General features: G+C 36.6%; 2 protein-coding genes across 3 annotated transcripts in view; both read left to right on the plus strand.

Annotated features, from left to right (window-relative positions):
* The window catches only part of COG3 (component of oligomeric golgi complex 3), an 87,260-nt gene that overhangs the window by 28,525 nt on the left and 32,450 nt on the right, over window positions 1-26,285 (plus strand). For both annotated transcript variants that reach the window (XM_053563638.1, XM_053563639.1), the window contains exons 8-16: window positions 814-894; window positions 6,078-6,121; window positions 6,579-6,705; window positions 7,284-7,375; window positions 8,418-8,557; window positions 9,885-10,045; window positions 19,349-19,454; window positions 23,261-23,385; window positions 26,108-26,197. In XM_053563638.1, coding sequence (XP_053419613.1) covers window positions 814-894; window positions 6,078-6,121; window positions 6,579-6,705; window positions 7,284-7,375; window positions 8,418-8,557; window positions 9,885-10,045; window positions 19,349-19,454; window positions 23,261-23,385; window positions 26,108-26,197 — 966 coding nt within the window. The remainder of the gene's footprint in view (window positions 1-813; window positions 895-6,077; window positions 6,122-6,578; window positions 6,706-7,283; window positions 7,376-8,417; window positions 8,558-9,884; window positions 10,046-19,348; window positions 19,455-23,260; window positions 23,386-26,107; window positions 26,198-26,285) is intronic.
* LOC128566686 (39S ribosomal protein L42, mitochondrial-like) lies at window positions 2,219-2,853 on the plus strand. The gene has a single exon (XM_053563646.1). The coding sequence runs from the start codon at window positions 2,425-2,427 to the stop codon at window positions 2,851-2,853; it is 429 nt and encodes a 142-aa protein (XP_053419621.1). The 5' UTR covers window positions 2,219-2,424.

The raw sequence follows: 26,285 nt of genomic DNA on the forward strand, positions 1-26,285 counted from the left end.
TGTATTTAGCACACATTTTTGTTGAGCATCTCGTAATGCTTGGTGTTGTATTAGGAACTATGCAGTAGCAAAGAGGAACCAACAAGGTCTCTGCTGTCATGGAGCTTATATTCAGGAGAAATAATCTGTAGAGAAGGAAACTAAATTATAGTTCATAGTAGAGTCTGGGTAGAAAATTAATAGGATGTTGGGTTAGAAAATAAGAGTTGAGCTAGCTAGGATGGTCATGGGTCATATTTCTTTCCTAAGAAGATAAAACCATAAAAGTTATGTTTTATTTTTTAAAGTTGCTGTCTAAACAACATGAAATATTTTCTTGAACTTGCAATTCAAAGCCAGTAATTTTGGCTGCCTTTTTACTGTTTACATTGTTCTTAACTGACCTACCAGTTGAACTATATATTTTTCTATTTAGCAAAATTTCTAGTAAGTTTAGGAAACTAATATCTGATAAGGACTAGCTATACAAAACCTCTGCAAGATAATTTATGGTAAAAATATGGTAATTTAATGGATGCACTGAATCTCAGAGTGATTAAATAATGTCCTGCACTCAGTAAATTACAGTATGAATATGAATTCAGGTCTGCTTACCACCAAAATTCAGATAACATAGGGTAAATTTTATAAAGAAGAGAGAGATGACAGAACCAATTAATTATTACTCATTTGTAGCAGTAATGGTATTTAATCTCTCTTTGAGATTTTTCTCTAAGCTTTTGGTTGGTATGGAAGCCAACCATTAGCCATATGAAATGGTTAGTGTCCAGTTTTTGAATAATTGTTTGCTATCCTCCTTCATGTTTCTTTTAGGAGCCTTCATCTGTACCTAATGCAGACAATGCCTTTACACTATTTTATGTGAAATTTCGAGCTGCTGCCCCCAAAGTCAGAGTAAGTCTATTGACAGGATATTGCTATGAAATTTGTTCAACCAGGCCTTTTGAAGTACTGTTATGTTAAGCACTTTGCTTCAGCCAGGGAAATTCTGTATTACAGCAGTGTATCTTAGAGGTGTGTCCTAGGTGCTTGAAGTCCACAGAGCTAGAAACACCTAGCTCTTATGATGCTCAGGGACGATTTTTAGATGAAGGTGATAGTTGAGCTTAAAAAGTTCAGGTAGTGGACTTGAGGGAATGGATAAGGAAGGGTATTTTATATAGAGAGAATAGCACATATAGGGAAGATTGTAGAGACCTAAAAGACCTGCTATTTAGGAGCGCTCTCGTAATTTGTTATGATGGGAACATAGGACATTAGTGGGGTATGAGGGGAAAGAAGTTAGGAAAGATGACAAAGACAGTCTCACAGGGGAATATTATATGTCATGTTCAGGAAAAGTAGAGAACCAATGAAGTAATATCTTAACAGAGGAGCAATTTGGTCAGGTTTGCCAAACAGACACATAGACCAATGGAACAGAATAGGGAACCCAGAAATAAATCCACATACAGCCAACTGGTTTTTGACAGAGACATCAAGAATATTCAGTGAGGAAAGGACAGTCTTTTCAATAAATGGTGCTGGAAAAACTTAGTATCAATATCTGACAGTTCTTAACAAAAATAAAGAATAAAAAAGAAAAAAATAAAACAAAAAACATGAAAAAAGCTCCTGAATATCCATATGCAAAAAAATGAAGCTAAACTTCTGTCTCTCATCATATAAAAAAATAAAATCAAAATGTATTAAAGACTTAAATGTGAGACCCAAAATTATAAAGCTTGTATACAAAGGCATAGGAGGGATTGGTTTAATGATTGTGGGTTATCAGAACTTATTAACATTATTGTCGCTAAAATTGGTATATAACTCCCCCCACTGCTAAATGTGACTGGTTAAAATTTAAAAAGCATAGGGGAAATGCTTTAGGACTTTGGTCTAGGCAAGGATTTTATGGCTAAGACTTCCAAAGCACAGGCAACAAAAACAAAAGTAGACCAGTGAAATTGTATTAGATGAAAAAGCTTCTGCAGAGCAATGGAATTGATGACCAGAGTGGAGACAACTTGTAAATGGAAGAAAATATTTTCAAACTATTCATCTGACAAGGGACTAATATCCAGAATATACCAGGAACACAACAGTGAAAAATCAAATAATCCTATTAAAAAGTGGGTAAAGGACATGAATAGACATTTCTTAAGAGAAGACATACAAATGGTCAGCAGGTATGTGAAAAAATGCTTAATGTCACTAAACATCAGAGAAAAGCAAATCAAAACCACAATATCTTCTCACCCACATGTACCCCATAAATATATATAATTGTTATCGATTTAAAAAGTTTAAAGATGCAGGAAACAAGATGGCAGGCTCACGGTGAGGCACTGTCAAGGGATGAAAACTGATTTTTCCTAGGAAGCAGATTTGAAAAGCAGTGTTTCTTCAAAACATCTTTTTTCATAAGTATCATGATAAACCATGGCTGGAGCAGCAGTAAAATGGGTGATATCAAAGAGAAGTATTTTGAAACGTTTATTTCCAATCCAAAATGGAGCTTTATATTGTGTTTGTCATAAATCTACATATTCTTCTCTACCAGATGACTATAATTGCAAAGTAGAGCTTGCTTTGACATCTGATGGCAGGACAATAGTATGCTACCATCCTTCTGTGGACATTCCATATGAACACACAAAACCTATTCCTGTACCAGATCCTGTGTGTAATAATGAAGAAGCACATGGTCAAGTGCTGAAAACCAAATTAGCAGAAAAAAGTGAACGCCTTGAACAAGGACCCATGATAGAACAACTTAGAAAAATGTTCTTTACTACTAAGCACTGTTGGTATCCTCATGGGCAGTATCACACTCATCATAAGAAACTGAATCCTCCAAAAGACAGATGATACTGAGGTTTTCTGGGTAATTGGAGAAAAATGTGCCTCATATAGCATTTGAGAAAATGCAATATGGTATATTCATTAATGTGTTATATAGTAAAATAGTAATAATAAAATGCCTTTTCATATAAAAAAAGTTTAAAGATGCAATATAAGAATAGATTATGGTGAAGAGAAGATTTGAGACAGGAAGACTAATTAACAAGAAGATTTGTAGTAATCTAGGTGAGAAGTAAAGGTTGAACTAATGCATTGGTAATATATTCTCTGAGGCTGGATATGTGCCTTATTTATCCTTCTTCGTGGTATCTGGTACATAAAGAATGCACCTATGTTCGTCTGTTTAAGTGATTGGAATGGAGGAGTCAGATTATAACATACCTGATATATGTTTAATTGGAGTAATAGTAGATGTATTGGAGTAATAGTAGATGTATATTCTTTCTTTTTTTTTTTTTGTAGAGACAGAGTCTCACTTTATGGCCCTCGGTAGAGTGCCGTGGCCTCACACAGCTCACAGCAACCTCCAACTCCTGGGCTTAAGTGATTCTCTTTTTTTTTTTTTTTTTTTTTTTGGCTGGGGCTGGGTTTGAACCCACCACCTCCGGCATATGGGACTGGCGCCCTACTCCTTGAGCCACAGGCGCCACCCAAGATGTATATTCTTTCTACTCATTGTGAAGTTGCTAGAAAGAATAATCTATCTTTGCTGACTCTGATTTCATTCCCTCCTTTGTTTTCCTTTTGAAAGTCAGCCAGTTGAGATGAGGTTTTTTTGAAGTGGGAAAATACTTATTTTTTGTTTATAGAAGATATTAATATAATGGATGGCATGAAATTTAGATTGTACCTGACTGATTACTTTTGCATATTAGCCAAAGACTAATGATAAAAGTTTGATTAGGAAAGAAATGGTATAGGTAAAAGGGCTTAGTATGGTGGGTGATTATAAAATAATTATGTAAGTGGCATTCCTATATACCAATAAGTAGCCAACTAGCATATGTGATAAAGTCCCATTTGTATTAGTGACAGCATGAAGTACTTACTTACCAGTAACATTAATGGAGATATAAGGATGAAGAAAATGATAAAATCAGACAGAATGTTATAAAATATTGAATAAATAGTAAGTCCATCCTGTTCCTGATTGAGGAGACTAACTTTTCAAAAATCTTAGTTTCTCCCAGTGTAATGTATTGGTTGGAATGTACTCCTAGCAAAGAATTCCAATGAAATTTCTTTTTGTGTGACTCTAAGCTTTTATCTGGTGAACAGGTGAGACTAAACAAGAGAATTTTGAAAAATACAGTGTGTCATTGATTCAAGAATTCATTGGGCGATCATTGGAACAGAAAGTTTTAGAACTTAGTGTATAAAGAAACATCTCAAATCAGAAAGAGCTGGAGTTTTCTATGGTATTGGGAAGCTTTGCTAAATATTTGGGAAATAAAAGTAAGCTTTTCATCTTATAACATTCCCAAAAGAATACATTCCAACTGAGCTAAGGAGTTTTGAATACAAAAATGAAGACCAAGTAGTCCCAGCTACTTGGGAGGCTGAGGCAAGAGAATTGCTTAAGCCCAGGAGTTGGAGGTTGCTGTGAGCTGTGATGCTACGGCACTGTACCGAGGGCGACAAAAAATTAAAAAAAAAAAAAAATGAAGACCAAGCCAAGCAAACAAAAAACTAGAACAAATTACTGGAAAACACACTACACAATGGTATAAAAATAAAGCAAAGGCAAACTGAAGAGAATGTTTGCAACAGATAAGAAGGTTAATCAGTGTAAGAAAGATGAGTATCTAATATAAAATGACCCAATTACTCTTAGAAAATGTGGAAAATACATCCGAGTTAAGGTTAGGTGGCATTTTTTTTGGCTGTCAGAAATTGGCATTTTAAATTCAGTGCTTTTGAGGATTTGATGAGACAAGTAGTGCTGCTAATAGGAATGTAAATAGCTCCTTTTCTTAAAAACATTTTTGGAGAATAGATCAAATGCTTAGAAAAATACATGTCTTGGGCAGCATCTGTGGCTCAAGGAGTAGGGCGCCGGTCCCATATGCCGGAGGTGGTGGGTTCAAACCCAGCCCCGGCCAAAAAAAAGAAAAATACATGTCTTTTTGGGTGGCGCCTGTGGCTCAAGGAGTAGGTTGCCAGTCCCATATGCTGGAGGTGGCGGGTTCAAATCCAGCCCTGGCCAAAAAAAAACCACAAAAAAAAAAAAAAAAAAATTCAAAAAAAAAAAACAAAAGATAATTAAAAAAAAAAAAGAAAAATACATGTCTTTTTGATCCAGTATGTTGGAGTCTCCACCTGAGATGTAAGCATATTATTATTCCAGATTTATTTATTTATTTATTTATTGATTGATTGATTTTCATAGCTCATAACACCTCAAACTCTTGGGCTCAAGCTATCCTCCTGCCTCAGCATCCCAAGTGGCTGGGACCATAGGCGCCTTCCACAATGCCTGGCTAATTTTTCTATTTTTAGTAGAGACAGGGTCTCGCTCTTGCTCAGGCTGGTCTTGAACTCCTGAGCTCAGGCAGTCCAACCACCTTGATCTCCCTAAGTGGTAGGATTATAGATGTGGGCCACTACTCCTCTGGTTATTCCAGTTTTATCTAGCAGGAAGTGGAAACTCAGAGAAATGAGGCATCTTGGCTGGGCTTTAAACAGCTACTAAGGAGCAGGCAGTTGAACCTATAGCTTCATTCTAGGCGCTTAACCATTGGGCTTTTAATTTTTTGAAATAGCCTTGGTGTCTTTAACAGTAGAAGAATAGTTGACTTACGGTACCTCTATCCAATGGGATATTATATAGCTATTCAATGTAATGTTTTACATGGTATTTATAAGGATGAATCATTGTTTACTAGGTAGTAGCTACTGTGCTAAGTCTTCCTATACATTTTCATCTCATATTGAAAATTATTTAATGATAGGAAAATGATTATAAAATAATTTTTAGAAAGTAGATGATAAACCTGAATATATAGTATAATTCCTGTTTTGTTTAAAAAGTATAATAACTGGATATAAAAAACTGAAAGAAAATACTGAAATATTAACTGATTATATTTTGGTATTTAGGTGACTTTTATGATTTTTCACTTTTTTATACTTAAAGTTTTCTAAGTGAGCATGTGATACTGTTATAATCAAGAAGTAATGAATAGTATAATTGCAACAGTTTTTTTTACGTATTTTTCCTTTTTCTGCAGACTCTTATTGAACAAATAGAACAACGATCTGAAAAAATGCCTGAGTGAGTACCTAGAAGTTCTTTGATTTCCAAATTAGCTTTCTCTTGTAGTGCTATTTTTCCAAATCTGGATATGTCCATGATATTTTTGAGGAGTTACCTCTAAAAATAGCAAAATAGCAATAGCAATAGCAAAATATAAGTTTGTTTTTATAACACACAACTTTTTGGGGGAGCAAGGTCACAGATCTGACTTAGCAAGTTCATATTATAGCAGTTGGGCAGCTATGAGGTCCTTCTTGGAACAGAAATCCTTCTTTAAAAGAAAAGCTTATCGCACCACAGTCCATCATGGCTTGTTTTTATTTTATATCTGTGTTCGTGGTACTTGATGTGGGGAAATGAGAGGTGACCTTTATAGCTTTAGAGGTTTGGCAGCCTACTCTGAGATTTAAGATGAGATTTAATTTACATATCTGAATCAAAAGTTTTTACTGCAATCTCATTTGCTTGCCATCAGATACCAACAGCTGCTAAATGATATTCACCAGTGCTACCTTGATCAGCGGGAGCTCCTTTTGAGCCCTAGTATTGCTTGTACTGTCACAGAGTTAACCAGTCAAAATAACAGAGATCATTGTGCCTTGGTAAGTTTCTACTTGTTTTGGTTTAATGTTAAACCTTCCTCTGAGCTATGTTGATACCTTAGAAGCTATAAGTAAGTTTTGGTTCCCCTATGGCAAATCTGCTTTGGTAATTAGCCTTATTTGATGTTGCAAAATAGTCTCATTTTCATTTACTTTTTAGGGTATGAATATTCACAAATAAGTTATTGTTCCTTAAAAGATGAGGTTTTAAAGTTTGTAGATTTATTAGTGCCAATTTAATTTTAGCTTAGCTTTTGCTGAAGTGCCTTTCTCTTTAGTGTAATTTAATCCATACCATCAAAAAATACATAAGTGTTCTTTGTTTTTAATAATCCTTTGGCCTAGAAAAGTAAAATATTCATTATCAAAAGTTTAGAAAATAAAATATTAAGAAAATAAAAATCACCTGTAATCCCATTATATAGTAATCTATGGAAAACCAGCCATTTTCTGTTCTTCAATAAGTTATTTTATGAATACATGTGCATAATTTCTTTGCAAATAAAGTATAGGCTTATTTCATAAACTCTGGAGATGTATACCTTTAACTGCAGGTGGTGTGTGTTTGTTTACTACAGGTTCGCAGTGGCTGTGCCTTTATGGTCCATGTATGCCAGGATGAGCACCAACTTTACAATGAGTTTTTCACAAAACCGACACCGAAATTAGAGTAGGTGGTACATAGAATGTAACCTTTTTTGATAAGATTTAATTTGCTAGTGACCATAATGTACATTTAGCAGTGTTTTAACTCTTTTCTGTGTACGAACAGAATATTGTTGGGTTGGACAGTGGTTATTTTCTTAAGATAAACGTACTGCTTAAAGGCCAATATGCTTTCCTATTGTTTGTAATATAATTATGGAGACATTATAGTGTGATAGAAAGAACTCTACTGGGAACTAAGTCTTGGGATCTAGATCCCTTTATCTCCATTATGTACAATAATTTCTTCTAGTTAAGAAATTCTATTATATGATTCTAACTAATGAAAGATAATTCAAAATACAAGTGCTATTTATAATAACCTTTCCTTTATTTTGTCAAAGATCTACTGTTACTTTCACTTTTTTCGTGTTGGCTGCTTTGACTCACATGACTTATAAGGGGGAGGAGAAAAATATTTTATGGTTTTGATTGGAGTGACCACTTTTGATGAAATACTGTATACAGAAGAGTATTAATGACAATATGAAGAATATAGACAACTTAATTTTTCTTTTCAAATGTTTAAAATTTTTAAAAATACTTGATCTGTATCTAAAGTACTTTGAGTTTTGCTTATCTAAATCTATAAGTATTCAAGAATTTTGAATCTGTCTTTCCTGGGGAACAAAATTACATTTGACTCATAGTGACTAGAATATAAATGTTAAGTCTACTGAAATATTTTTCATTGTTTTTAAAAGGACACATACACAATTATTGCTGAAATAGATAAAAGTTATAATAGGTTGACTTTTGGTTGAGGGCAGCTAGTTTGAACTGACTATTGTGAAATGGTTATTGATTATAAACTTTTACAGCAAAAACAGAATAATTATAGAATTATTTCAGCCTTTCTCTTCTCATTCTATTGTGTTCCCAAATACTCTTTTCCAATAGATATTTGTTATTTTTATTCGTTAGAAGAAATCAATGAGGCTTTTAAAACTATTAGAAAATTCTGAAAAGACTACTACTAACAGCCATGTTTTATTCTTTCTTTTTAGTGAGCTTTTAGAGAAACTGTGTGTGTCATTATATGATGTCTTCAGGCCATTGATCATTCATGTCATTCACTTAGAGACCCTGTCAGAACTTTGTGGGATTCTTAAAAATGAGGTGCTTGAAGATCATGTACAAAACAATGGTAAATAAGTACAAATGATAATTTGGGGGTCTTTTTAATTATATTCTACTACCTTTAATTTATTCTAAGGTGAACATTTTCTCACATTTTAATACTACTGAATTTAAGATGATTTTTAAATTAGTGTGAGTTTTTTAATGTGATAATGTACTATCTCTTAGCCTTTGGAAAACTGTTACTGAATTACTAGCATCTTAAATTGCTGACATCTTAGAAATGAAGAATTATACTCATATCTTATTTTTTACTTATTTTTCTTTTTTTCTTTTTCTTGAGACCAAGTCTTACTATGTTGTCCTTGGTAGAGTCACAGCTCACAGCAACTTCAAACTCTTGGGCTTACGTGATTCTCTTGCCTCAGCCTCCCAAGTAGCTGGGACTACAGGTGCCTGCTACTATGCCCAACTATTTTTTGGTTGCAGTTGTCATTGTTCTTTAACTGGTCCTGGCCGGGTTCGAGCCTGCCACCCTCGGTGTATGTGACTGGCGCTGTACCACTGTGCTACAGATGCCAAACCTTACTTATTTTTCTTTCTGAAAACATTAGCAGATTATTTGATATCTGTGGGACTCAATTTATTTGTAAAATGGGGATAATAACCCAATTAATAAGCTATTCTAGCTATTTCTTAGGATTGGTCTGAAGCTATATGAAATAACTTAAAGTGCAAAAACACTTTTTTTTAGAGACAGAATCTCACTTTGTTGCCCTCAGTAGAGTGCTGTAGCATCACAGCTCACAGCAACCTCCAACTCCTGTGCTTAGGCAATTCTCTTGCCTCAGCCTCCTGAGTATCTGGGACTATCGGCACCTGCCACAATGCCCAGCTATTTTTTTGTTGCAGTTTGGCTGGGGCTGGGTTCAAACCCACCTCCCTCGGTATACGGGGCCAGCGCCCTACTCACTGAGCCACAGGCACTGCCTAGCAAAAACACTCTTAAAATTCAGATTTTCTTATTCATATTAATAATAGAATCAGTTTAACAGAGTTCCAGGAAAGAAGTATACAGGAAAATTTATTTCTTAGTTTTAAAATTGAGGAAATTGAAACACATTTATTAAACTTCTCTAAGGTTATTTTATTTTATTTTTTTTTTGGCCGGGGCTGGGTTTGAACCTGCCACCTCCGGCATATGGGACCGGTGCCCTACTCCTTGAGCCACAGGCGCCGCCCTCTTTAAGGTTATTGAGTCATACTGAAATATAACTACAGTTTCTGAAACAAAAGAGGTTCATAATGATTCTGAGCAATTTATTTAATATCTTTATTTAAAAAAAAGTATTTTTCTAAATCTAAAGGAATTGATGATTGTACTTTTTTATCAGCTGAACAACTGGGAGCATTTGCAGCTGGAGTCAAGCAGATGCTGGAAGATGTACAAGAGCGGCTGGTCTACCGAACGCACATCTACATTCAGACAGACATTATGGGCTACAAACCGGCTCCAGGAGATCTGGCATATCCAGATAAGTTGGTCATGATGGAGGTAGGGTCTCCTTACTTGATCTCCCCTCTACCCTCATACAGCTTTTAGATCTTTTGTACTAGTTAAAAAAGGATTTTTCTTTCTTCATAAAATTTTTTTTGTAGAGACAGGGTCTTGCTTGTTACCCAAAGTTAACTGTATTGCATTTGGTTTTTATGTCTCTTTAATATCGTCATTTTAATTTTTTTTTGTAGACACTGGGTCTTGCTGTGTTGCTCAGGGTGGTCTTTGAACTCCTGGCTTCAGTCAGTCCTCCTGCCTTGACCTCCCAAGGTGCTGAGATTACAGGAATAAGCCACCACACATGGCCTTTTTAATAGCTTTAAATCAAATCCAGATTCCTGCGCTTTTCCTCACATTTTGTTTTAAACTTTTTGGCAAGAATACTACAGTAGTTGATGGTTACTTCTTAGTTCCATCAAAGCCACATAATGTCAGGTTGTTTCACTGTTGGTTAAGGTGATGATTACTAGCTCTCATTGTTATAAAAATGTATTTTCCCTTTGTAATTAATAAATAATTATAGGATAACATGTTGAGATTATGTTAGCTCCCCAGGATCTTTTCAGTCAGTGGTTCCATTAATGGTAGTGGGCCAAAAAAACAGTTATTACACTGGGGGTAGCAAATGGTGATTTTTCACATCTGCCATTCTTCTACCCTTTAGTAGTTGGCCTGCTCTTGTAAAGAATTAATTTCCCTTCCTTTCTGCTTAATTTCCCTTCCCTTTCTTTTCACTATCCCTGCTTCATATAGTACTGTAGACTAGATTTTCATTGTAAAAAGTCAATTGTTTTTTTTTTTTTTTTAAAGACAGTGTCTCACTTTGTTACCCTGGGTAGAGCGCCGTGGCGTCACAACTCACAGCAACCTCCTCTTAGGCTTAGGTGATTCTCTTGCCTCAGCCTCCCATGTAGCTGGGATTACAGGCACCCGCCACAATGCCTGGCTATTTTTTTTTGTTGCAGTTTGGCCGAGGCTGGGTTTGAACCCACCATCGTCAGTATATGGGGCCATGGCCCTACTCACTGAGCTACAGGCACTGCCCAGAGTCAGTATATTTTTAATCTATTTCCATCTTTATTCTCTTTGATGCTCCAAATGTCCCCTTCAGGCTGGTTCCTTTGTCCTCCCTATAGCCTCTGAGTACTTAAAAAAAGCCCCACTTTATTAATACATAGTTTACATACCATATAATTGACCCATTTAAAGTTTATAATTCAGTGGTTTTTAGTATATTCACAGATAATGTGCAACCATCACAACCATTAATTTTAGAGCATTTTTATCATCTTAAAAAGAAACCCTATACCCTTCTCCCCAGCCAAGCCGAGGCAGACACTAATCTACTTTCTGTCTCTATAGATTTTTCTGTTTTGGACATTTCATATGAATAGAATCATATCAAATGCGATTTTTTTTGTGACCTGTCTGGTCTTTTTCATTTAGTGTAATGTCTTAAGGGTTCATCCATGTAGTAGTATATGTTAGTACTTCATTCCCGTTATTGCTGGCTAATATTCTGTTGTATGGATATATCACATTTTGTTTATCTTCTTATCCATTGATGGACATCTTAGTTGCTTCCATCTGTTAGCTGTTAGAGGTATTGCTGCTATAAACATTCATTTACATGTTTTTTAAAAATTTTCAATGTTATTCATGAAAAACTTACATAACTGAGAATGATTTCTGATTAGTACAGATTAGAGTTGCTTTTTGTTTACTTTTAATTGATGCATAATTGTACGTATTTTTAGGGTGCTGTGTGCTGTTTTGAAACATGTATACACTGTATAATGGTCAACTCAGGGTAATTAGCATATCCATCATTTCAAACATTTATCATTTCTTCGTGTGAGAACATATAAGATCCTTTCTTCTTGTTCTTTTGAAATATACAATAGTTATTGTTAACCATATTACCCTATTGTGCAATAGCACACCAGAACTTACTCCTCCCATGTACATGTTTTTGTGTGGATGTGTATTTTTATTTCTTTTCAGTATAATCCTAGGAATAGAACTCCTGGGTCATATGGTAACTCTATTTTTAATTCTTTGAGAAAATTCCAGACTGTTTTCTAACATGGCTATACCACTCTACATTCCCACGAAGCAGTGTATGAGGATCTGATTTTTCCACATACTTGCCAACCCTTGTTATTATATGACTTTTTAAGAATTAAAAAGCCATCTTTGGGCAGCGCCTGTGGCTTAGTGGGTAGGGTGCTGGCTCCATATACCAAGGGTGGCGGGTTCGAACCCAGCCCTGGTCAAACTGCAACAAAAAACTCTAACAAAAATCTCAAAAAAAAAAAAGATCTTGGCTACCACTTACTGCATACGTGCCATTGGAGGGCTACAACACATACACAAAAGCCATCTTTGGGGGAATGAAGTGGTATCTTATTGTGATTTTGATATGCATTTCCCTGATAACTAATGATGTCAAGCATCTTTTCATGAGTTTATTGGCCATTTGTGTATATTCCTTGGAGAAATGTCTAATCAGATCTGTTGCTCTTTTTAAAAATTAGATTATTTGTCTTTTTATTATGGAGTCGTAAGAGTTCTTCATATATTCTGGATACAAGTCTCTTGTGAGATATATAACTTATAAATACTTTCCCCATTCTGTGGAATGTATTTTCATTTTCTTGATGGTATCCTTTGAAGCACAAAAGTTTTAAGTTTTGGTAATGTCTACCTTACCTATTTTTTTCTTCTGTCAGTCATGCTTTTGGTGTTACATCTAAGAAGCCTTTGCCAGATCCAAGGTAATGATGGTTTACCCTTATGTTTTTTATAGTTTTAGCTTTTAAATTTAGGTCTTTTCTCTGTTTTGAGTTAATTTTGTATGTGTATAGTGTGTGAGATAGAGATCCAATTTTATTCTTTTGCATGTGGCTATCCATTCTTCCTAGTATCATTTGTTGAAAAGGGTATTTTTTTCCATTGAATGGTGCTGGCTCCTTTGTTGAAAATCAGTTGGCTATAGAAGTCTGGGTTTTTTTATACTCTCAAGTTTATTCCATGAATCTTTATGTCTTAATCTTGTGCTGTTACCAGTCTATTTTTATTACTGTTGTTTCATAATAAATTTTGAAATTGGGAAGTGAGAGTCCTCTTATTTTGTTCTTTTTCGAGATTGTTCTGGGCCCCTTGGAATTCCATTTGATCCTAGTAATTTGAGTCTTCTCTCTGTTTTCTGTTAATCTAGACTTACTTATTTTCTTGCACAAGATGATCCAGGCACTCAATTTTCATATCTATTCCTTGCCCTAGACCTAGGGTCAGCTATTTCTCTAAGAACCCCTGGTTCCTTTAAAAGGGAAGCAAGGTGGTATTTACAAAACAGGTTCTGAATGTGAGGTGTGTTCATTTCTAGAGATTTACTTCTAATACCTTTTAAAGGCTAGAACTAGGTGATAGACATTTGAAAATAGGAGTTAATACTGAAACCTCCAATTCAAATCTATTCCACAGGGTTCTTTATCTTTTCTACATTCTATATTTGTATCTCCCTTCTCATAGGCAGAACCCTGACTCCCAACACGAAATAGTTACAAGTTACAACATATACAAAATAGTTTCAGAATTACAGCATTAATACCATAACCTACAGGATACTGATGAAGTTCAAGGTTTTTGTATCTTTTTTGCCTTTAGAATATATCCTACTAAGATACATGATTGGATTACTACTATACAACTTAGACATTCTAAGTATAGATTTACGGATTTTAAACTAAGGGCTAAATCTCTTTGGACTAGAGATTTCACCTGTGTAAGGTTGCCATTTGCATGGCATAGGGGGAGTCAGTTTGAATCCCAGCTCTGTCAGCAGCTGTTACTTACGAAGTATGACAATTGGAGTTCCTGACCTCATCCTAGAAAAAGTGCTGCCTACTTCATTGCTGAATATCACTTTAGTTAGCCACCTTCAAAATACTCCCATAGAGAAGCGATGCATCAACGCCAGTGCCTAGTCAACCCTTCAAAGCAATTTTTAAACTCTTTTTCTGGAATGGCCATCAGAGCTGTTATCAAATTATCCTTTTTTTTTTGAGACAGAGTTTCACTTTGTTGCCCTCAGTAGAGTGCTGTGGCATCATAGCTCACAACAACCTCAAACTCTTGGGCTCAAGATTCTCTTGCCTCAGCCTCCCAAGTAGCTGGGACTACAGGTGCCCACCACAACAATCAGCTATTTTTAGAGATGGGGATGGGGTCTTGCTCTTGCTCAGGCTGGTCTCGAACCTATGTATGAGCTCAGGCAATCCACCTACCCTGGCCTCCCAGAGCATATACCCTTTCATCTCCTGAATGTCATTAACATGTCATCTTTTCAGTATTTCCTTTTTCTTCATGTAAATGAAAAAGTCATTGGTGGCCAGATCAAGTGAGTAGGGAGAGTGTTCCAATACAGTTGTTTACTGGCTAAAAACTCCCTCACAGTGCCATGTGAGTTGATGCGTCGTCATGATACAAGAGTCACACTTTTCTCATGCCAAGATTTTCAGTTGAGATTTTTCTGTTTCTCTATTGACGTTTACTTGGTCTGCTATGCTTCTTTGACAAACTTATGCAATGTTTTCATCAGTTCTGCTTATTATTGGCTGCTCTAACCCCTCTTCATCAGTGAAGCTTTCTCTCCCCTTAGAAAAACATTTAATCCACTTGTACACTGCCATTTTCTTCATGATATTATCCCCATAAACTTGGACTAACATGTCCCCATTTTCATTTCCACTGTTGCCAAGTTTAATAAGAAATTCAATGTTTGTTGGGTGTTCTAATTCCAGCTCCAGCATTCTCACGATAGCACTCAAAAACACTCAACAGTAATGAATGCCACTCAGCAAGATACTTCCACAGGTTGACATGAACACAGCTGTGAGGCTTTGCTATGCCAAGGTTATGAAACCCTACTGTGTTTGTACAGTGCTGGCAAGTTCACGAACTTAATTGTCAGACTTCATGTGTTTTACAAATTTCTTTCATTTTTCCCAAATAAGCATAACAATACTGATCCTGGTTGTGAGACTAAAGATAACGACTAGGTAGTATTTAAACTAGTGTTCATATGGTAGACAGTGACTTGTCTTTTTTATTTTTTTAAAGTGATGGAGTCTCACTCCATCACTTAGGCTGAAGTGCAACAGCATAGTCATAGCTCACTGCAGCCTCAAACTCCTGGGCTCAAATGATCCTCCCACCTTGATCTCCCAGGTTGCTGGAATTATTGGTGTGAGCCACTGTACTAGCTCTTGTTATTATTTAACCTTTGAAATATTTAAAAACATAACATTTTATTGTGTTTTTAATAAGTCTTATATATTCATCAATTTTTTTCTTTATGAGACATTTCACTTGTTAGGAAATGTGAGGTTTTTTTTTTTCGGAAATGTGGGTTTTGATACCTCTACTTTTCTGTATTAAAACTTAAATGTCCTTTCAGATTCCCTTACCTATAAGAATGTAACTATTCACTGATTAAAACAGTCTAGTTGCTTGAAAAATACAGATGTAGAAGCAATAGGGTAAAGATTATAAATACCCTGGTTATTTTATTTGAAAAGTTCCAAAGGAAAGTTTGATGCTAGTGAATTTAAAAATGCCCTCCGAATAATTTTGTGAAGTCATCATGTTTCTAACATATTTTTTAAAATGTAATCTAATTTTGCCAGGTTTATAAACTATTCTTAATTAGTTTACATGAGGCGGGCCAATAGACCTAAATCTTTTTGTCTATGAAAAATGGATTAAAGCTTATTTTTTGCCTAAGTGTATTCTGTACTCATCAGCATATCTTTTGTCACCAAGTGGCAGTCTCTCTTGTTGAACTGTCAGATGTGGCTCAGATATTATCCTGTTACTACATAGACTGCTTTTCCTGGATGTCATATGTACTGATTTCCTTTATATATGTATTTTTATATATATATATATTTTTTTTTTTTTGACACAGAGTTTTGCTTTGTCACCATCAGCAGAGTACCGTGGTGTCACAGCTAATAGGAACCTTAAACTCTCAGGCTCAAGTGATTTTCTTGCCTTAGTCTCCCAAGTAGCTGTGACTACAGGTACCGGACAGGGTCTCATTCTTGCTCAGGCTGGTCTTGAACTCCTGAGCTCAAGCAATTCACCTGCCTTGGCATCTCAGAGTGCTAGGATTACAGGTGTGAGCCACCACACCCGGCCCCCTTTATTTATATTTTTAAAAACCGATTTTATACTTTAGAATAGTTTGGTACATTTGCCATTATTAATGAACCAGTAATGACATTGGTATTTACTAAAGGCCATCGTTTATTGAGATTTCCATAGTTTTCATCTAATGTCCTTTTCTGTTCCAGGGTCTCATTTACGTTATCACATTACTTTTAGTTTCCATGTCTCCTTAGGCTCCTCTTGGCTGTGACAGTTTTTCAGACTTTCCATCTTTCTGATGACTTTTCACAGTTTTAAGGAAAACTGGTTAAGTTTTGTGTAGGATGTCCCTCTGTTGGAATTTGTCCTCATGGCTAGATTGGTGTTATGGGTTTTTGAGAGAGCAAAGTGTCATAGTCATCACATCCTATCAAGGGTAGATCCTATCAACGTGAACTATTATTGTTGATGTTGACCTTGATCACCTGGCTAAGGTAGTATTGTCAGTTTTCTCCACTATACAGTTATTATTCTTTTCACCTTTCCCACTGTACTCTTTAGAAGAATGTCTTGTGTTCAACTCCTGCTTAAGAAGTGGGGATTTATGCTTTACATCCTTGAGGTTAAAGTGTCATAAATACTGTATTTAGAACTTTTCTGCAAGGGAGATTTGTCCTTTTTTCCCCATTTGCTTTTTTATTTAATCCCTTATTGGTATCAGTATGGAGTTAGGGATATTTACTTTATACTTTGGGTTATAGTTCACTGGTACTTTCCTTATTTTCCTGCTGTAGTAGTACAGCTTTGTCTGTTGGGAGCTCTTTTAGTGGGCTCATATATCCTTTTGACATTCTCCACTGTTACAGGTTTTTTGTTTTTGATTCTGAGTACTTAACTATTTCCTAGCACTTCATGGAGTGCTGGTTCCTTTTGTTGAAGGATCATGTTAGAAAACAACATCAGGGCACTAGCTGGGCTCATTGCAACTAGGGTAGTTGCCTTGAAGTCTTCTCAGTTGATAGAACAAAGAAATACATGTTTGTATACCAACTTATTCCTGTTGCTCTGTGTCTGCTCAGCATGTTGACGTACCATAACTATTTCAGTTCCCAGACTGATAAATGTATGATAATAGGTATGTTTGTTTTAGAACTAACAAGCTAAAAATATGTCAGACTATTTAAAATGCCCCTACCTGTTGTTTTAAGAATGTTCACCTTTTCATATAGTTATATGAAAAAAATGGACGGCGCCTGTGGCTCAGTGAGTAGGGCGCCGGCCTCATATACTGAGGGTTCGAACCTGGCCCCTGCCAAACTGCAACAAAAAGCCAGGTGTTGTGGCGGGCGCCTGTAATCCCAGCTACTCAGGAGGCTGAGGCTAGAGAATTGCCTAAGCCTAAGAGCTTTAGGTTGCTGTGAGCTGTGACGCCACAGCACTCCACCAAGGATGACAAAGTGAGACTGTCTGTTAAAAAAAAAAAGAAAAAAAGGGATAGTCTTTCTTCTGAATTCCTTGTCCCTTCTTTTGACTTCTATTTACATTTATTATGTTTTAGCTAGTTATATTAATTATTGGTATATTGCTAATTTTTTATAATATGCAAAACTAATGTTGTAGGGATCAGATGGTAAGCAGGGCAGATACTGTTGGGGCTGTGTGTTTTTGAACTAGCTTTTATTCTCAAGGCTTATAGCAGGAATTATCTTTCTGTGTCTGGGTATTGCTAATAACAACAGAGAGCAGATGGCTAGTCCATTTGCAAGAGTTATTTACCCTAAATGGATACGAGAAGCAGTGTGGTGAGATACAGTGAGATATGAAGTTTCTCAGGCTGATCTAGGGAATTGTGCTCTCTCCTTTTCCTCCCCTCCCCTCCTGGTCTTCATTATGAATGTCACGTTTCTCTATTATTGATAATATGCGTGTTTTAATAGTTTTGTCTGATAGGATGTTAGGTTATAAAGTTTACTATGTGTCCCCCTCCCAGGGTAATTTAGTGATTTCTTTAGCATATTTATATAGTTACTGTATGACTGGTATCTTGCATGGTTTCCTGTATGGTAGACCTTTTGGTTTATGAAAAGTAACTACTTGTAGTAAATAATACCTGTTTCTCTTTTGTTGAGGAGCTAGGTATAAAAGTGGTCTGGCTATGACACCTGTGTGCTATTCAGGGATTAGCTGTAATTTCTGATTCCTATATGCAGAATGAGCAGACTGGACCAAGTGAGAAAGGGTCTTCTCTTCTAACTAGTTCTCTAGCCCTTCTTTTTCGGCAGTAGCTAGGTATTAATTAGGTCCTCATTTCTGTATATTTCTACCTATATAACCAATGTAAATTATGGGATTTTCATTGCTGATTTCGTCATTGGTGTCCTGTGTGTACTGGATGATGTTCTTTAGACAATGAGTCCGTTCTGATGTAAAAAAACAAAACAAAAAAAAACAAAAAACTGTTTCTGGCCAGGCTCCGTACCTATAATTCTAGCACTCTGGGAGGCCAAGGTGGGAGAATCCTTTGAATTTAGGTGTTAGAGACCAGCCTAAGCAAGAGTGAGGCCCTGTCTCTACTAAAAATAGAAAAAATTAACTAGGTATTGTGGCGGACTTCCAGCTACTTGGGATGCTGAGGCAGGAAGATCACTTGAACCGAAGAGTTTGAGGTTGCTTTGAGCTAAGCTGACGCCATTGTACTGTAGCATGGGACAACAGAGTGAGACTCTGTCTGAGAAAAAAAAAAGTTTCAAAATAGCATACTGCAGCAATTTTCACATAAAGAGAAAGCCTGTTATTTGGACTGGCCAGTACTTTGAAAAAGGCATTTTTGACAAAATATATCCAATATTAAATTTGAATACTTTGTTTCTGCACTTTGAGTTGAAAAGTATGATTCTTTTATGAGCCTTATATATTTGACCCCATTCTGAAATGAGGTGAAAAGGCTGTGTTTTTGTTCATGAGAGTAGCAATACCTCATACTAATTTAATGTTTTCATTTCCATGAATTGCTTTGACATAGTTCTCTTAATTAGTCCTAATTTAGTTTAATAATTAGCATTTTTGAAACTTACAATAGTAGAAAGAACATGTTTATATTGCCAAACACGCTGAAAACTATAATGTTCCTTTTGATTTCTCTATCAGCAAATTGCACAGAGTTTAAAAGATGAACAGAAGAAGGTACCTTCAGAAGCTTCCTTTTCAGATGTTCAGTTAGAAGAAGGAGAGTTTAACAGTCTGACAAAATCTGGTATGTTATGATGTCTTAACTGCCAGCATTCGTTCATTCAGTTAGTAAACTTTTATTCGGGATTTGTGATATCCAAAGCATGAAAAACAACTTTGCCACACTTTGTGGGGGAAGATTGCCGAGCCAGAGGCATAATTTAGTGGTGAGTGAGAGACTGATGATATGCACAGGGCACTCACTCCTGGGCCGTGTACAGGGGCATGGAAGTTATGAAGGGAAATCAGCTCTGTGTACAGGAAGGTGGGCTCAGTGTGAGGTGTGACATCAGAAAGCGGCAATGTGTTCTTGAAAAGAGTGTAAGAGAGGCAGGTGAAGTAAGGTTGTTTAAGACGGAATAGCATAGGCTTGGCGCCTGTAGCACAGTGGTTACAGTGCCAGCCACATATGCCAAGGGTGGTGGGTTTGAACCCAGCCCGGGCCACCTCAACAACAATGACACCTGCAACAAAAAATAGCTGAGTTTTGTGGTGGGCGCCTGTAGTCCCAGCTACTTGGGAGGCTGAGGCAAGAGAATTGCTTTAAGCCTAAGAGTTTGAGGTTGCTGTGAGCTGTGATGCCATGGCACTCTACCAAGGGCAACGTAGTGAGACTCTGTCTCAAAAAAAAAAAAAGACAGAATAGCATGTAGGTGGTCATTCAGGAGTGGAAGACGGTGTGGCTACTTTGGGGAATTCAGAAGCAGATGAGTGAGTGTGATTGAACCCAGAGGGGAGAGGGGTTGGCAGTGTAGTTGGAGTAAACAGGTGAGAAGGATGAAATCCTGAGAACATTGTGGGTAGAGAGTGGGATGCCATGTTTTAATACTTACATGGTAGAATAGTTTGGAGTGAGAAGAAAATCTGTAGAAAGTAAAATGAATGATATTCTGAAAGAAACAAGAAAGTCTGCCTCTGGGGTAGGGATAGAAGGTGGAAGCGAAAGTCTTTGGAGGCAAGAAGGTCAAGGATGACCATCTGATCATCCTTTCATATGCTTATTGGTGTTACTAGAATCATGATAGAACTTAGGGTAGAAAGCAAGATTCAGAATCAGATAGGAAGGGAAACAAAACCAAAAAGAGTACAATCACTTCTCTGGTCCCAGGTATGTTTTAAGTGAGAGAAGGAGAAGCCTTTGAAAGGAAGGCTTTAAACACAGAGTAGGATGATGTGTCAGGGCACACTGGTAGAGGGGCCGTTCTGTGAAGAGACTGATTATCAGTACCTTCAAGAAGAAAAGGCTTTAGTCTCCGTGTAGAGTAAGTGAGGGGGAAGGGAGCCTGTAGAGGATGGTGGAGGCCACAAAGGATGGAGGAGACAGATGTGCAGGGTGGCTGGTCCTGGGATTTGCTCTGCTCTTCAGAAGGGGCAGCCAGAAGACACCTGCCTCGTGTTGGTGTGCTGCAGAAGCCACTCTCAGGAAAGGGAGAAGTGAACCCAAGCTGACTTCTGTCTTTAAAGTACTCAAACACATTTGTTTCTCTAAACTTTTATTTGGGGGTACTCTTTTGACTTTCTCTTTTGAAGGAGGGATCCTGTAGATACCATAATCCTTAGGAAAACTATAAATAAATCTCCTATTCTTAGATATAATTTGTTTAGTTTATTCTTCTTTAAGAAATGTCATTTAAAGTTGATTTTAGTTTACTAAGGCTTTATGAAAGAAATTTAAAAATTATATAAGTAGGGCGGCACCTGTGGCTCAAGGAGTAGGGCACCAGCCTCATATACCAGGGGTGGCAGGTTTAAGTCCGGCCCCAACCAAAACTGCAAAAAAAAAAATTATACAAGTATTACTTGCTTTTTAAAAAAAGAACTTACAAAACTACAAAGTGAAAGAACTAACTCAGCATTTCCCCAACCCTGTCTTTTCCCCTCAAATCTATGCCACACGACCTCTAAGTCTTTTTTAAAGCATATGTAGATCTGGCTCTTTTTTAAAAAAGGAATTACATTTTTTCTGTAACTTATTACCAGTATATCATGAATACATTTTTATTTTTTGTTATTAAAACAATTCCATGGCTTGGCACCTGAGCTCAAGTGGCTAAAGGCTCCAGCCACATACACTGGAGCTGGCAGGTTCAAATGCAGCCTGGGCCTGCCAAACAACAATGCCAACTACAACCAAAAATAGCTGGGCATTGTGGTGGGCACCTGTAGTACCAGCTACTTGGGAGGCAAGAGAATCGCTTAAGCCCAGGAGTTGGAGGTTGCTATGAGTTGTGATGCCACAGCACTCTACCCAGGGTGACAGCTTGAGGCTCTGTCTCAAAAAAAAAAAAAAATTCCAAATATATAAAAAGTGGAAAGAAATATACAATGAACACACATACCCACCTCATGGATTCAAGACTTAATATTTTATCACATTATATGAAATCTGACAATTAAGTTTGCAAACTCATCCTAGAAAAAATGCTACATACCTCATTGTTGACTATCGCTACAATCACCTTTGAAGCACTCCCTTTGAGAAGCTATGTATCAACACCAGCATCTAGTCAACCCTTCAAAGAAATTTTGGAACTCTTTTTCTGGAATGGCCATCAGAGCTGTCATTATATGGCACACAGAAACCTGCAACAATAATAATGAATGCCATTCAATAAGACACAACCACAGCCTGACGCGAACATATTTTTGAGACATCGATATACCAAGATCATGAAACCACACTGAGTTGTTTGTACAGTGCTGTCAAAGTAAGTGCAAGGTGACAAGTTCAAGAAATTGTTAGGCCTTCCTGTGATGATGGCTCTAATGGTCATTCCAGAAAAAGAGTTGCAAAATTGCTTTGAAGTGTAGACTAGACACTGCCATAGCTCAGTGCATAGCTTCCCAAGGGGGGAGTACCCTGAAGGTGACTGTAGTAAACTCAACAATGAAGTATGTAGCACTTTTTCTAGGATGAGTTTATGAACTTAATTATCAGGCCTTGGATATACATATGTAATTTTTTTGCTAATCATTGTAAAAATATATTGACATCACTCACACTCACCTTTGAGTATTCCATTATTTCCAAAAATAAAGATATCTCTTTTATAATCATAGATCTTTATTACACTAAAAATTTAATACATTTCCCAGTGTCCATATTTCAGTATCCCCTCTTGTCCTCAAGTTTTAGACCAACTCCACATTTGTGTCTCATGTGAAATCTGGTCCCTCGACCCTGAAGTTATTGTGCTTTGCTTATAAAAGTGACTGTCTGCTTAACGACACTCCTCCTCACATTCTTCAGAGGCTGCCTGTTTTGATGGGGGACGGGGGGAGGCCGGTTCTTTTCACTCGGGAAGTGAATATACTAATTAGACTTGCAAGTGATGTAACTCAGAACACAGAAGACAGGCTGACTGACAGACAGACAGGCTTTCATTAATCTTCCTATTTAAAATTGCTTTGAAATTGCTTTGCTTTTTTGTCATTCCTTACATCTAGTGGCGCCTCCTTGCTCCATGTGATTTCATTCAGATTTGGCTCCTTTTTAATGACTGTGCTGTATAATAGGAGTTGCTTTTCATTTATTTCATAAAGATTATTGATAACAGTTTGGGAGAAGCAGTTTGGACTGAGTACATATGTGAAGCTAGACTGTATATATGTATATATTCATGTTTGTTCTCATTTATTGTGTTAAATCTCACCTGTGACTGACTTAGATTTCTTATAACAAATGTTATTGATTAAAGGTGAGACTGCAATAAACTGATGCCCCCAGCTATTGATAGCTAATAAGAATAAATAGTTTATAGTTGCCATATAAATTATTGTAAGACAAACACACATGTGTGAAATGTGTCTTCTTTTATGTTTGGCTTTTAGGTTCAACAGAATCCCTCAATCCTAGACCACAGACCACAATTTCTCCAGCAGATCTTCATGGAATGTGGTATCCTACAGTTCGAAGAACTCTTGTCTGTCTCTCCAAATTATACAGATGCATAGATGTACATATGTAAATTTTTGTAACTTTTCTCTGAATTGCTTGCTCTTTCACTTGGAGTATTTTTAAATCTCAATTTTTTTTTAAGATCTTGGTACAGTATTTTGTTTCAGATTCATAGAATCATAATTTTTACATATCGAGGTAACTTGTAGGTCAAGCTAATTTAGAGATTCCTAACTTGAACTTTTTTGAACACCTTGAAACTGTGGGTAAATTTTGTATGTATATTTGTATTTTGCCTTTCTCAGGAGATGGGCTTTAGCATTTAGTGATTGTCAGAGGAGGCCAGGACCAAAAGTAAGTTTACAACTGATTAATTTGTCTACCTTAGTTTGTAGATGAAGATAGAGAGATGCAGAAGGGTTATGCAATGTCACATAGGTATAATATACAGTTATTATTAAATGCAATAACTCTAAGTTAGTTTTGCATTCAGTTTTAACCAGTATCCTTAACAAGTAGTATTAAGATTACATGTGTTTCTACCTGTGTACTCAGTTTAGTTATTTACTGAAGTTAACAGTACCTTTTTTACTTTTAAATACCAATTTTGTGTGTTGATTACTGGGGGCAGAGTTAAGTTAAGCATTCCAGGTTAATGTTTTATATTTTAGAAGGAGAGAGGGAATGAGAGAGGAATAGGGAAGGAGATAGAGAAATAAGGAGAAAAGAGCAGAGAGATGGCATGGCATCCTAAAGGAAGAAAGAATGCCCTTCTCCCAAGGTTCATGGGGTAGCTGGATTTAAGAGAGACAAAAAAAGTAATTGTTTCATATTTTAGAAGGAAAGAGGGAGTGAGAGAGGCACTCCAGTTTAATGATAAGATTATTCCCTACAACATCAGATTTGTTGACATTTATTTGCTGTCACTGATTTTATTGCTGAACCAAAATGTTTTATAAAATTTGATGGTTTTAATTTACTTTTTAATTTATTAATTTGATTACAATACTGGGACTGCATATGTGGTATAAAGAGTAAAATGATTAAACATACAGTCATGTAATGAATTGTCCAGATGCCACTCTTTCTTATGAATATGGTTCAAAAGGAGCATGCATATACTCTCACACCATACATATATTCCATACCACAGAATCCTAGGACTGAACAAAGTGAACAAAGTTGTACAGTTTTTCATTGGTTTGGTAGAATTCACACTACTCTGTGTTTAATTTAAACTGCGTAATTGCTGGGGTTTGGTGCTTGGAGATTTCGAAATGTGACAAGAGTGCCTTTTGCCTAGTCCAGGACTTTTAGGGATGAAGTTAGATCACTTCTACAGACTTAGCATGTCATGGCTTTTTTGTCTAGCTGATGAGATCTCTTCCAGAGAGAGGTGTGGCATTTGGCTTTTGGCATCTCTTCTTCCACAGGTTCCCTATTAGGTGTACTGCATAGTGATATTAGTCTGGGATGCGGAAACCCCCTACAGTGGAGCCAAGATCTTAGGGAAAATATGCAGGTGTATATTCCATGTAGAATCCATTGTCATCACAGTCCCCAGTGAACGAAGCCTTTCGGGTGCTTAACAGAGATGTTAGCCAGACAGCAGTCAGGCCTAAAGAGGTTATGGCTGGGTTTTTGTTTTATGACATAGACTTATTTTTACCTAGCTCATATTCTTTTTTCACTCAGCTCATATTCAGATCTTAACCCATTCAGTCTTACTGATCAAAGATGAGGAAAGACAAGCCTGGGGAAACACATGCTGAGCAGGGGAAAGAGAGCTACTTAATCCAAGCAGCTTGTCTTTAGCCTTCGCAGGCAGGCTTAGTGACCCAGGAGGAGGCAGACCTAATCTCACCTTCCCACAGCAGTGTCATGGGAAATAATAAAGAAACAATAGAAAAGGAGAATAACATCAAATAGGAGACCAGGGCCCGGGACTGTGGCCTAATAATACAAATATTTTTCTCCTATTAATTCATCTCAGTTCTGTCTCAGGTAGAATGAAGGCAGGGAGGGAAGCAAGGGGACTGATGTGCGTCCTGGCCCAGCCAACATGCCCCACCTCTGGAAGGGTATTGAAATGGTAGAATTAAATGAAGAATTATACTTCATGAATCATTTGTAACCTGTTCCCCCCCCCACTCCATTATATTTTTTAAGAATTTTATCACCTTCTTCAGCATTCTTTGATTTCATATATGCACAGTATTCTAGAATTTAGATGTAGTCGTATTTTATTTGTCAATCCCCCATCATTGAACACTTATGTTATTTCCAGTTTTTTACTGTTTATACTGTAATGAAGAACCATACGTGTGACTTTTAAAATACAATATGAATTACTTGGGATACATTTTTAGAAGTGGATTTCATAAGGGTTTATTTTAAAGTTGATTTTGGAGATGTAAAAAGCAGTCTCCCAACATGAGATTGTGTTGGTGGAAGGGATCCCTCCATGAGGGCAGAACCACATCTGCCAGTTGGCACGGTACTTCCCAACATTATAGCACTATGCTCCATGTGCAGTAGGTGTCAGTCAGTATTTGTTGAAGGGTCACATGAGTGTTCCCAGAGATACCTGCACATTAAAAAACTTGCAGCCATTTAGAAAAGTTACATGGGAGTAGAAAATCAGGAGGAATAGTACCAATAATAAATTTATCCAATGATGAGGGCAAGCAAGTATTGTTTGCTGCACTCAATATCCTAGGATTTTCCTTTATGTTTTGTGAATGCCACTGAGTGATGTTTTCTTTTTTTTATTCCACCAGAGGGCAGTGTTCCAAGGATTATCACAGGAAGCCTTGTCTGCCTGCATTCAGTCCTTACTTGGAGCATCAGAGTCTATAAGCAAAAAAAAGGTTTGATGCAATGTTAGGTGAAATCTTATTACCTGTTATAATATTGTGAAATATAGCATTTACTTAAAGGCACAAAAACTTAAAACCA

Source organism: Nycticebus coucang, chromosome 15, assembly GCF_027406575.1.
Source record: "Nycticebus coucang isolate mNycCou1 chromosome 15, mNycCou1.pri, whole genome shotgun sequence".
Taxonomy (NCBI): domain Eukaryota; kingdom Metazoa; phylum Chordata; class Mammalia; order Primates; family Lorisidae; genus Nycticebus; species Nycticebus coucang.